The sequence below is a fragment of the Uloborus diversus genome, chromosome 5, assembly GCF_026930045.1.
Source record: "Uloborus diversus isolate 005 chromosome 5, Udiv.v.3.1, whole genome shotgun sequence".
NCBI classification, from domain to species: Eukaryota; Metazoa; Arthropoda; class Arachnida; order Araneae; family Uloboridae; genus Uloborus; species Uloborus diversus.
The window spans coordinates 96,727,004-96,740,715 of NC_072735.1; the positions used below are offsets into that span (position 1 = coordinate 96,727,004).

The window sequence follows — 13,712 nt, forward strand, 5'->3', positions numbered from 1 at the left end:
GCCTCCCAATATTTTTTTCAAGTAAGGTTTTTTATGCTTAGATTATTTTTTGTAATGAGAGTAAATACTTAGTCTAAGAAAAACTAGACACTTTAAGTTATAACATGACAAAATGTTGCCTCTTTCCCGGAAAAAAAAAAGAAATAATCCGGCATAGAATGCTCTTCACTAACGCTCCCTGGTATACAAATTATGTGCTTTTAAAACAAATTGTGTGCTTAGCTAAAAACTTAAGCTTACTCAATGAATCGGAATAGAATTTCACGCCACGTGTAACCCCTTCCCCTTTTTTTCTTAGAACTATGGATTTTTTCATTTTCTTCTCTAGCTCTTTTTCTTTTGAATTTTATGTTTATTTTTAATTTCATTTATAAAAGCATTTTTCTACTTATATGATCAGTTTTTTAAAAAATTGAACATAAATTTAAAAAAGAAAACATTTTTTTTTTTAAATCAGTCAAAATACCGCTGCCTGGCTGCTGCACCCTTGGTGAGAGCCACTCCTGCCAACCACTTGGTACGCTACTGGATATAGGGTGGGGTGCAGTTCGTGCTGCCCAGGGGAGTTTTATCAATTTTTCATTCTTCTGTCAGTTATTTTTGAGAGAAAAAAAAACCTTCTTTTTCATCCAAAAGAAAAGTTTTTGTATAAGACTATATCAGTTTTAAAAAACCAATGCCTTATATATGACTACAGGTTTTTTTCACCTTTATATTCCCTTTTAGCTATTTTTCTTGCGATTTTTTTAAAAAAATTTAAGGCATCTTTCAAATTCTATGAACAAAAAAAAATAAAAATAATAATAATAATAATAATAATTTTATTAAAAAAGAATTTTTTTTAATCAGTTAAAATGCCGCCTTTTGGCAGTTGCGCCCCTGGCGAGAGCTACTCCTGCCAACCCCTAGTTACATTACTGGAATACAAGTAAACCCAGAACAAATGAAGATGTTTTCATCAAACTTATTCTACAGCTTGAGCATGGTAATGTAGAAAGATTAAACTCTCACCAATCACTTTTGTTTATATTGCAAGACAAGAACAAATGTATTATTTCAGTCAATGGCAAGGGGAAATGATAAACTTGAAAAGAATTTAAATTTATTTTAATAACTCCAGAACAAATGAAAATATTTTCTTGAAATGTAGATGCAGTAATTGGTCAAAACCTAACAAACGTTTTGAACTATTATGTATTCATGGACAGTTAAATGGTGAAAGATATTGAAGGGTGATATTGAAGGGGAGGACTTCTATTTTAATTGCATTATATAATGTACAAATGGGATAATTGCCCACGTTGAAATATCAAAGATGGTTATTTGTTCAAAATCCTTGAAGTACTTTACAGCACTCAGATTATTCTATGTCAAAACAAGGACTGGATTTCCAATTAATTACAACATATAAATTACATTTTTGAGATTATTTTCCAAGAAATTATTCAGTGAAATTAAAGAAGAGCAAAAGGCAGTGGCTGATTTTTGAGCTGGTTAACACATTGCTTAAACCATTAACTTTTTTAGTAGAGTAGCTTATAATTGATCGTTACCAAATTCAATATTAGTGAAATAATCAAGCAGCCACACATACATAAAATTAACTGCGTAATAAAAAACAACCTTTAAACAGAAAACAATAAACAAAAATTTGCACTAAAAGAATTCAATTTTGAGCTTTAAGGGAGGGGTATAGACCCATGATCCCAGGAATCACCCTCTTTCTTATGCCACTGGTCAACCAGCAACGTTTATTGGTTTGGTTCAACAATTGGGACTTGATATTTTTTCTTCACAGTAAGATATACCATGTTAGTAACAAAGTTTTGATAAATAGCTCATAAAATATTTTTCCTAATGGGTTGTAAGTTTTTTCATGCAGGTTTTTGGCTTTTAAGGAGTTTGCAAAGTTAAACAGCTTGAGAAACACAGAAGAAGTAGAGAAGCTTTAAGAACTACAGAAAAAATAACATACAAATAGGAATCCGCTTAAAAACTGAAATATATGCACAAATAATTTTAAAGAATCTTAGGAATATAAATCTTAGGAATACTTTCAATTTAAAAAAAAAAAAAGTAAAACAGGAAACTGAAGTAACAGTAGTCAAACTTTCAAAAAGAAAAAAAACTCCTAAGTATAACAGTTTTTAAGCTTCACATTTACAGCAAGACAATGCATTCATTTGAAATTAAACAAGTAGACAAGAACAAGTAAGGAAAAGATACAAAGAATTGAAGAAAGTTTGAATGAACTCAGTACACAGAACGGTAAAATATTTAATTTTAACATTTGTAAATATAACACACAAGACTAACAAAAAGGCTTTTCCCCCCATACATTTTCAAAATCTGATACATGCAATCAGAATATCTTACTTCATGAGTAACAATAGTAATCCATGGATTGTCTAAATTTAGCCAATATGGTATTTGTCCATTGGTAATAATATAAACATGTTGAACCCAAGGTGCATGTTTTTCTAGGGAGCGTAGAGAATAACGTAACTCCTGAAAAAATATGATACAATTTCAAAAAACTTAAACATTGAAAATTACTTTGAAGTATTTATAAAGGGAAGGTTGAATACAGTTTACTTACTTCGTTATCTATAAAACGACTAGCAGATATATCTTCATGGACCTACAAAAAAACAAAAAAAAAAAACAATGAATATCATTACATAGTCTGTTTATAAAATGCTATTAGTCTTTAATAAATCTATGCATACCACATTTAGATTATTTCACATACAAAAGCAATGAACAGGACCTATTAATAGTGGTGCAATGCTCACTCAACAAGGGGATCTGCCCAGTATTTAAACCAGTTTCTCTAACTATGGTAACTGGTTATAAGAATGCTCCTATAGCTTCTTTCAAAAACTTTTTTTTCTTGTATAATAAATTTAAAAGTACATGAAAAAAAAAAACCTGAATTGAAAAATTGAAAATAAAAATGAAATATTGCATATATTTTCATTGAAAATTATGGATTTCTTTTCACGGAGCCTCCTGATGAGTGGATGTTTCTAAGCAACTGCTTATAATATGTTAGAACCTCTTTAATCTGAACCCTCGTAATCCGAAGGCCACTGAGACAAACTACATGCACTGACACTAAATAAAATTAATTTCACGTATTGCTCAGGGAGAGCGTTAAAAGTAAATGTCTTTTCTTATGAATTTGCCACAGCTATAAAGATCATGAAGAATCTGTACCATCTTTAAGGCGAAAGAAATTGTCCGATTCTGTCAGGCTAATCCTGAGTTTGAGCAGTGTCACATAACTGACGCAATGGAATGGATCAACAATGACAGGAATGATACACAACATCAAATTTATGGCAAAGATAAGATTCTTTTCACTGTCCCCGATGAAAATGAATTTGAAGACAGCAGTGATAAAGAACAGACTTCTTTGATCTGCAATCTAAATGCTGCTTACCACAGTTGATGACCTTGAAACAAATTTGACACTTAGATTGAAAAAAAAAACACTTCATCATTAATTTGGAAAAAATCCTTTTTTACCTTAAAAAACTTTGACTAATAAGCAAATTATGCCGAGTACAGTACTGTAGTGTATGTTCATTGATACGTTTTTTCTACTGCACTGTAATACTGTTTATATTCTATGCTTGCTATTAATTAAAAAAACAACAACAATATTTTACACTGCAAAGCCATTATCTCTTTTCTGTAACACTTATGATCCATTTAGTAATGTTCTAGTAATGTTGTTATGCGCAGAACATCTGAAAAGCATAACATTTTCTATAATGTGAACAATTTGATAGTTGGAACTCTCCTCATTCAACCTGTTCTAATTAAAGAGCTTCTACTGTAATTTCAGTTCTGCTTGCGGCACTTAAGATTTTGGTTGTTTATAACCTCTCTTTTTTTCCATTCTTTGATTAATTTATTGTTTACAATCGATTACTGCTCAACCACTCAAATATTCAGCTCAGTCATGACAGGTTGCAAGTCTGGTCGAAAAAAATTGAGATTTTGGTACTGTGCCAAAGCTGTAGAGAACTGTGGTTGAATGCCCTGCCTTCTCTCTCTTGGTACATTATGGGAGATACAGCAAGCACAGCATTTTCTCTTTATAAAAAGAATTCCAAACATTACAGTTGTGCTGCCAAATATCATTATTTTATTTTATTATTATTATTTCACTTTTTCAGGCTTGTGACGCCATGACTGAGCTGAATATTTGAGTGATTAAGCAGTTATCTATTTAAGTTAGAAATTTCATTTAAAAAAAAAAAAAGTGCAACATCCTGTATGTCAGGACCTAATTACTGAGTAGGCCAATTAGGCCGTGACCTAAAGCCCCCTACTTTATAGGGTCTCCAAGTGGCTAAAACTGCCAAAATTGATTACGAAGGGGAGAGGCCCCAGAAAAGAGTTTGAACTAGCCCCCCTCCCTCCCGACATTTTGATTAGCCCTGCCACACTAAGAATAACTAGAATATTGCTACTAATTGCATACATTTAGAATTCATACATAAAACAATGCACATTTAGATCATTAGCATTTTTATTTATTCTACAAATTAAGTACTCATAATGGTTGCGAGACTTAGTATTGATTCCTTGCGTTATGGATGTGGCAAAAGAGATAGGCAGAATAATATCTTTTTGATACATTATATACATGCAACCAAAGCTTAAGAGGGAAAACATTAGCTAGCTTTCCTAAAAGGAAGAATTTGAATACATTGAAAGCATACTTACTGATGGCAATTCAACTATTAAATGAGCAGGAAGAATCATTGACACTTTTTTCTCAAAAGTTATATTATTTAACTTGATTACAGAGCTCAAACTTTTTGTATTACTTAATGTAAGCACAGCTAAATTTTTCTCTTCATGAAAAAATACCTAAAAAGAAAATATATTCAATACTAAAAAATCTATTATAATGTGAATGCATATATGTAAAGTGTGTCCCAAAAGTTTATAGACAATTTATTAAAACCACAAGCTAACTACACGAGTAAGCGAGACGAAATAAGCTATGCAAATAATGAATGATGACATAAAAATGATAAAACGCTCAAAGAACTTTCATTGATCTAATTTTCAAAAATATAAACAAAAAAAAATACTGTTCCAAACATATATGGACAATTGATGTTAAAACCTGATTAAAGGAAGTAAAAATACTAGCAAATATTTCTAACCAGAGATATTTTTAACTTAATTGTAATCATATTTAACATGCTGAAAATCAGAAATATGTGAACAAAAATTTTTTTGAGAGTATTTTCAGGTTTTGTATTTTAAACAAAAACAGAAAAGTAAAGAAAAAATAACAAACTCAAGATCAATTATACAATGAAATATAGTCACAAAATCGAAAATATAACGAATGCTCTGAAATGAAAGTATAATTAATGACTACTGAAGCTGTGAACACATTAAAAATAGAAGATAAAAAATTTATAAAACCAGAGAAAGTAATAAATAATTTTTGCATTGGAAATAACTTTAAACGATTTGTATTAGGGCATGTAATTTGATTAGCAACTCAAAAATCAACGAGCTTTGTAATATCACCTTTGTTTAGGCTCACACATACCACAGACCCTCTGATGTCATTATAATTAAGGACGACTGTACATACACTACATCAAAATAGACTTACTTTAGAGAGAGATTCTTGAACGTCTTTTGGAAATTTGCCAAAAACTATCTCTTCAGAAGGATGAAGCACTCCAAATGGTATATCAGTAATAATAATAACATCTTTTAATAGAACAGTATTAGGAGTAGCCCAGTTATCAGTAATAAAAGCTGCACTAAGTGTATAGTTCTGGCCATCTAGAACAAATCTTTTCTTAGCTAGGGCCGTATTAGCTGAAAAATAGATAATATATATATATATATATCAATTAATACACAATATAGAAACAAAAAAGTTTTTAAAAACAGAAAGAGAACACAGTGAAAAATTAAACTGAATTTGTTTTTTCCCCTGACTTTTGTAACCCTCATTTGGTTCAATTTCTTTATATATTTGCTGTTACTTACAAATAACTATAATCAAGTGTCACATGCTGATTTGAACAAAACTTTGCAGTGATGTAACAGTTAAAAATATTAAACACATAATTTTTTAACAGCAATTACCTTTAATGGGGCACAATTTATCAGTAAACATTGGATAATTTGGACATTACATGGTACAATATATTTTTCTATTTAAAAATTAAGCTACATTATTTCCAATAATGATTGAAATTTTGAAAAAAAAACAAAACAAACTGAAGTTGATGTGTTTCATTTTTTTCTAAAAATAGTATTTATGAGGAAAACCATCCCTCGCAATCTTACCTCACTGTGAATCTAGTTGCCTGTGAACAATTCCACGTCATATAAAACACATTCTTGACCTTAGCATTTCTAATTTCAATAAAATTTTGTTATAAATGATCTAAAAACCTTAGAATAATTGAAACAAAAATAAATTCAGCTAGCTATTTATTCTTTAACCTTTTGACATTGGACATCCTTACATAAAATGGAATTTTGTTGAAATATTTTCAACTGAATGATTTTAATAAATAACTTCATTTGTTTATTTCTTAACAAGGTATAGTAAACAGCAAAAATCTGAAAAACCGGATTTTCATAACAGATGCAAACATTACGATTTTCAAAATAAAGGTATTACAGGCAGTGGCATAGCCAAGGTGGGAGGATAGGGGTTCAGACCCCCTCCCCCTAAATATATGATGGAGAAAAAATGCCTTGTGTTGAAAACAAGCATTATACTCAAGTAAAAAATGGGACAAGAAAAAATTTGTTTTTTACATGTCTGCAGTACTGTCCAACCACGGATTGCATGGAATTTTCAAATGTCCAGATAAGATGAATCTATCTGAATGAGGGGGAAAAGTAAAAATTTGATGCCGGTATTTCGCTCATTTGAATGAGACTCTGCTTCTGCAAAAGCTGGCATCGCTAAAAAATAATAGATTCATCCATTTCCCGCTGTAAAAACGATGTTTGTCTTTTCATACAATCCATGGTCAGACAGTACAACATGTGAATTTTTTTTTTTTTTTTTGAATGAGTATTGAAGCAGTAAAATGAACCAAACGGGGAGGGAGACACGAAATGAGGGGGAGACCTAAGGCGTAGAGCTTTATTGCAATGATTTGCAATTTTTTTCCAGTGTGCAAAATATTCTCTCCAGTCTCCAAAACATTGGTTACCCTTGTATCTTTGAAATATTCGCAGATGCAAATTCTAAAAACATACGTCTGTTTAGAATCTAACAAAAGGCACTTGTAAGTTCCCTCCTTTGTTAAGTTCCCCCTAAATTTCTTGGAATATAGTCCCTGCATGGGCAAGAACAAGACAGAATCGGTGACGTCAGGAAAAAAAAGTACTTTCAGTGCACCCCTGTTGTAGCAAAGGAGTGTTGTAGTTCTGCTAGTGAGCCGATTAGCTTCACTGGTACTTTTTTTAGGGTGATATGATAATAAGATGATGAAAATAAGATATAATATCATGATAATAAGATAATGATATTGATAATCTTATTTGCGGCTTCATTCTTCTTGTAGAACAACTAAGTATTCCATCTCATTGTTATTCATTAAAAATACTAAGCACACTTCCTATTACAATGTGGTCTGCTGAAAGAAGTTTCTTGTGCTTAAAGAGAATTAAAACATATCTGAGGAGTAAAATGAGCGAAAATAAGTTGGTAAGTTATAATAGGCTTTATATTATATGTTTTTTATGACGATGAATATGTAATTCCGGACATAGTTATTCAAAATATGGCTATGTCTAACAAAAGATTACTTTTGTTGTAATTTTCAAATTTCTACTTTGCATTAAATTTTGCTGCTTGTTTTAAATTCAAACGCATTCAAAATTATTACTTGTCATTAATAATAGTTAAATAAAATTTTCATCTCTAAAATCTATTTTGCTTATTTTTAAAAAGATCTCCATATATATTTGTCAAATTTCTTTAGACACTCCCTCCCCTCTGGCCCGAAATGAAATCCTTGCTACGCAATTGATTGGACTCCCTCCAAAATGAAATCCTGGCTACGCCACTGATTACAGGTATAAAAACAGCACATGAAAGAATTTAAGGTAAATTATTTTATAATTGCATTTTAAAGATCTATGACAAACAGATGATCAATAACTAATCAACATAATTTAAGTAAAAATAAAATTAAATCAGCGATTCAAAGACTCTTGTAACAAACACAGAATTACCCTTGACTGTTTTTAATTTATGTTTTTACTAAACAATAATTTCATTTATTAGCATCCTAACAAAGCATAGTAAGCATCAAAAACAAAAGAAATTCGATTCTCATATTGGATGCAAAGAGATCGTCATCAAAACAATAAAAACCGTGAAATAAATTTAGAACAGCATTTTAACAGGGCAAAACAATTAAAAGTATTAATTATTATCAACATAACTGCTGAAAAATTGGAGTAAGGAAAAAAGTTCAGAGGTGGGGGAGATAAACGGTGGATTTCCAGTGTAACAGATGGAAAAAATACTGGAATTCTGGTATTTTATCAGAATATAATCCCTCTTACATGGGTTAAAGAAAGTTTTCAGAATGGAGCAAGAACTTCTAATTTAACTACAATTTAAAGATTAAATTGCTTTGAATTACTTCAAATTAAAGTGTAAGAGAATAAAACTAAATATTGAAAAGATTCAGTGGAACATTATTTTTATATCAATCAGAATATTTACTTACATAGTATACAGTACTAAAAGAAAGTTTCAATGAATTCTTATGTTGTGAAAATGATAATACAGTGAAGCACCGTTTATATGTTTCTCTTTTGTACGTTTTTATCAATTATACATTTTTCAAATCGGTCCCTGCAGAGTCTAATACTCATTTACCTGTATCAATTATACGTTTTTTCATTTGTACACTTTTTCATACAGTCCCTTCAAAAACGTATAAACGGTGCTTCACTGTATATTTTTTAAAACTGAGAAATTGCTATTATTTATAAATGTTTGCTGCACTGTTTTAACGTACTTATAACAAAAACAAAACTTACCAGATTGTAAATCAGGGAAAACCAATACTGTTATATTATCTTGACTGCTATATGGTGATGCAACAACAAATATCCTTGAAATGCCTTCAAATGCAGGATTAAGTTCTTCTAAATCACTCAATGTTATTAAATTTGGAAGTTGTGGACGAACAAGTATCATGTGTGACATGATGCAATGAGAAAGTGTGCAACTGCAAAGATAAATATTTGTCATTTAAACATTACATACAGTGGACTCTAGACATTTGAAAGTACTAGGGACCGTGTAAAATATTCAATATAACTAGAAAACTCATGTTCAGTATTCTGCACAAAAACATTAACTTTGTTTGGGTAAGCTCTAAGATAACTTAATTTTCCATTACACTTAAATATTATTAGTTACTTTTCTTGTTGGCACTGTAAATAAATACAGAACAGAATTACTATACATTAATAATATCAATTAGTGGTAATGTTTTTTAAAAAAACCTTATAGGTTAGACCAGGGGAATGCCGCCACCTTAAGGAACTTCAACTTTTAGCACCATCAAAAATTGTATTTATGATCTAGATCAGTGGTTGGAAAAACTACATTTTTTTTGTAACGAACTACAACTACAACTACTTTAGCACAAATGTAGTTAACTACAACTACAGCTACTTTTTTCAAAATGTAGCAACTACAAACTACTTTTGAAATGTAGCCGCTACTTCGCTACTTTTCAAAAACATAAATAAATAACATACACATAATACACACCGTTTGCGGATTGAATAAAAACAAGCTGATGTGTGCATCACATGACTTCCTTTTACTCCGATTTAATGTCATTTTCTCATTATTGGCAGTTTTAATGTGATTCAATAGTTTACTCTCTAAATATCACTAACAGTGGTCAAATTGAAACCATATTTAAAAAAAAAATTAAAAAATTGCCAAATTTGTCGCCAAGTTGGCAACAAAACTTGGCGACCAAAAGACTGGCGATATATCGCCAAGTGCCCGCCAAATTATAACACCACTTGAGTTTACATCGAAATTAACAATGATTTCCCCCAAAAAAGGGGCAAAAGACCCCCTTTGGAGCATTCGAATGCAACCAAAAATGAAGATGCACAACTAGACCCCAATAGAAGTCTACGTATCAAATTTCAACTTTCTAGGACATTCCATTCTTGAGTTATGCGACATACATACACACATACACACATACGCACGTATATACAGACGTCACGAGAAAACTCGTTGTAATTAACTCGGGGATTGTCAAAATGGATATTTCGGGTGTCTGTACGTTTCTAGGCACATATCCACGTGTGATCGGGATGAAAAAGAAATTCAACATTCATTTGGGGCTGAGCAAAATGGAAATTAAGGCCGATTTTTCGGTGAAATTTTTTTCGCGAATACAATACTCCCTTTTTTGTAAAAGGAAGTAAAAATGTTCAGATTGATATATTGGTTCATTTGAACATGGAATATTGCTATAAATTATCTATTCTTTCTTTCCTTTACTGAAACGATTCGTCAATTCAAACATTTTATACCATTTGCCTGCAAGAAAGGATTTAAAAGTGGAAGGAATTCAACTTTCAAATTTTTAATCCTTTCCTGGCAGTAAATAGTATTTCATTCAAGAAGTGTAACTCGGCTATTTGAAATTGAGATAAATCCAGTCATAATTTGATTACAATTTTACATATACATACATATATATAAAATTTATTTAGATCATGAAAAGCATCTTTTCAACAAAAGAGAAAAACTTGAATTTTCATTATATGAGTTGATTTTAGAGGAACTTATATTTCGTAGGAATTAATTGCTTTTGAGCTTCAAGCTAGGGTTCCGGACCTGGACACTATCTCTTTTCTTATGCCCCTGACAAAATGAAATAAAAGAATTTTTCAATTTTACCGAATAACCTCAAAAACTCAGAACATTTAATAATTGACTTTCAATATGTTAATATATCAACACGCAATCAGTAAAAAGGAAAAAAAAAGAAAAAAAAAAAGAAATAGGAAAAATACCCCAAACGGTTCTACTAATTAGCCGAAACATGTAACATAACTAAAAACTTACTTTACTTCAATGTGCAATTTTTAGCAACAGTGGACTCGGGCTACAACACAATTCGACTAACACGAAATGTCTATATAGCGAGTTTTACTTGAGAAATGAATTTTGCAACAGACGTGAATTCCTCACCCGCTACACGAAAATTTTTGGAGCAGAAGCGCAGGGTTTATATCACCCTCTTTCTTGGGTACTAAATATTAGTTTCGTGAAAGGAATTTCCCTTTAGCATCACTGAAAGCCAAAATTCCCCGCACCGTAGAGTCAAAACATCAAATTGTTAACGTACAAATCGCCACTCCGCATTTTTTTCGAAATGTAAAGTTGATGAAATATAATTTCACATAAAAGCGGGCTGTTTATCCAAAGTTTGAAATTCATCCCTCGCGTTTGTGCAAATGGACACCGAAAGCTTTTTGCTTAACGGGCAAAGTTTGCATGAAACGGAAAAAATTCGTTTTTTTCTTTCTAAGCAATGCTTTAATCAAGGCGAATATTGGGAAAATGTTAAAGTTTCTATGCCAAACAAACTAATGGCGTCAAACAGATACAACGTATGGCCTCAAAACAATATATCAGAGGTCAGCTCATATTTTTCAGTCTTACGAATATCATTGTTGCAAGTTTTACTCGCGTAATACTTGCACCAGTCAAATTCGTTTGAAAACGCGGGTTTTTTTTTTTTTTTTTTTTTTTTTTAACTTTATTCAAAAGTAATTTCCAGAAATCGCTACAAACTACTTTTTTTTTGTAGCGAACTACTCGCTACTCTACTTTTTTTAAAAAGTAGTGCGCTACACTACAAACTACTAAAAAATGTAGCTACTACAGTAGCGTCGCTACTTGTAGCGCGCTACTTCCAACCACTGATCTAGATCAATACTTTGGATTATTGCACACCATCTTAATAATGTATACAAAATTTGTCATTAATAAATCTATAAAAGAAATAGTCATAAAATACCAATTTGCCAACTTCTGCACTGTGGCAGTATTACCCAGGGAGCTGGGGTAATCCCGCCACAGACCTGGGTTAATCCCACCACTAGCCAATATGACTAAAAGACTAAGAAGGAAAATTTATTGAAAATTCTAAATACAATTAGTATTACAATATAGGAATTGAAAAGCAAAACAATTGACATTTTTAGTTTATAAGATTGAAAAAACAATATTTTGAATTCATCTGATTTTCTTAAAATTTATAAAAATCACAAATGTAGAGTACAGTTGTTTCAGCAGTGCTAGACTCTGAATACACCTGCTTGCCACAGCAAGTGCATCTGTATCACAGTTCAATTGTTCCATATTTATTGCATATGTTACAAAGTTGAACGTTTGGATCACTTGGATCAAAAAGGTCATCATTTTTGTCGTCGTCACAAAACTTTTTGACGTCAATGTCCTCCTCATCTGAAAAAGTCGCTTGCCTCTTTTCTTAACAGATTTATCCATTTTCTTTTGCCTTGTTGTCACTGCTTTCTCTTTCTTTGCCTTGGATTCAGTTTTGATATACATTCCCAAAAAATTTGCTGCAGATTTTCTTTCCACTTGCTTCTTTTTCAATGTCTTTTCCTTCCTTTTAAAGTTAGTTTCTTCCAGAACTGCCTTCATTGGGGTTCCCGTTAGAATTGGCGAGTGGCCTTTTCTTTTAGAACTTTCCTCTACCTTCTTTTTTGAGGCACTTCCTGAATGGTTTTTTATGAGCAAGCTGCTACATCCAGTAACTCACCTTCAGACGTATTGCTTGCATTTACAGTATTATTTTCTTCACCAGTTTCTTCTGTCAAGACTAACTTATGTTAATTAACTCGTTTTACTCAGCACAAATAACGCATTTTTGTTCCTTTAAAAAATTGCTTTTGACTTATACAGGGGAAAGATGCTTCTGTAGGTGATGCCGCCATCACCGCTGGAGAGGTGGCGCCATGACCCCAATCCGACAAGATGGAAGAAATGTAATTCACATTGTTGATTAAAATATAGGAAAATATCTAGTTAATGGTTCATAGCAAATGCTGCCACTGTAGCATCAAAAGGTATATACCTCAGCTTATTGGAAGTGGAAAAATAATATCAAACTTCTTCAAAACAACGTTCTACACTATACGAAAAAAACAACATGTGCAATGGCTGATATCAACTTCAAACATTGGTTGTAGCATCGTTCCCTACAGGTCAGGAACTGTCAGGCCAGCTATCTGGTTTCCTTGACTCAAATACCAAGAGTGGCGGCATTTCCTCAGGTGTCCGCATTCCCCCGACTACCCTATAGTTTCATTTTACATATGCATATATATAAGCACACACACACACACATATATATATACAGACATATATGCAGACAGAAAACTCCAGATTATCTGCAGGTGGCTTATCCGCGGCCTTTCAAACTTGAAAAAATATATATATATTTCGGTGATGAGTAACTGAATGTAGATAAATACAAACATTTTAACTTAACAAGTACAAAATCAAGTTTTAAACATTCCTATTTCTCTTTTTAGCCTACTTTCCCAGTAAAAGTCAGAAAAAGAAGAAAAAAGCATGAAAGAAGGCTTAATGCATCTTAAAAATA

General features: G+C 31.6%; 1 protein-coding gene across 1 annotated transcript in view; it reads right to left on the bottom strand.

Annotated features, from left to right (window-relative positions):
* Window positions 1-13,712, bottom strand: part of LOC129223031 (N-acetylglucosamine-1-phosphotransferase subunits alpha/beta-like) — a 70,338-nt gene that overhangs the window by 44,263 nt on the left and 12,363 nt on the right. The window contains exons 4-7 of the mRNA XM_054857594.1: window positions 9,073-9,263; window positions 5,654-5,829; window positions 2,600-2,641; window positions 2,377-2,508 (exon numbers count right to left, since the gene is read on the bottom strand). Of these exons, the coding sequence (XP_054713569.1) occupies window positions 2,377-2,508; window positions 2,600-2,641; window positions 5,654-5,829; window positions 9,073-9,263 (541 nt within the window). The remainder of the gene's footprint in view (window positions 1-2,376; window positions 2,509-2,599; window positions 2,642-5,653; window positions 5,830-9,072; window positions 9,264-13,712) is intronic.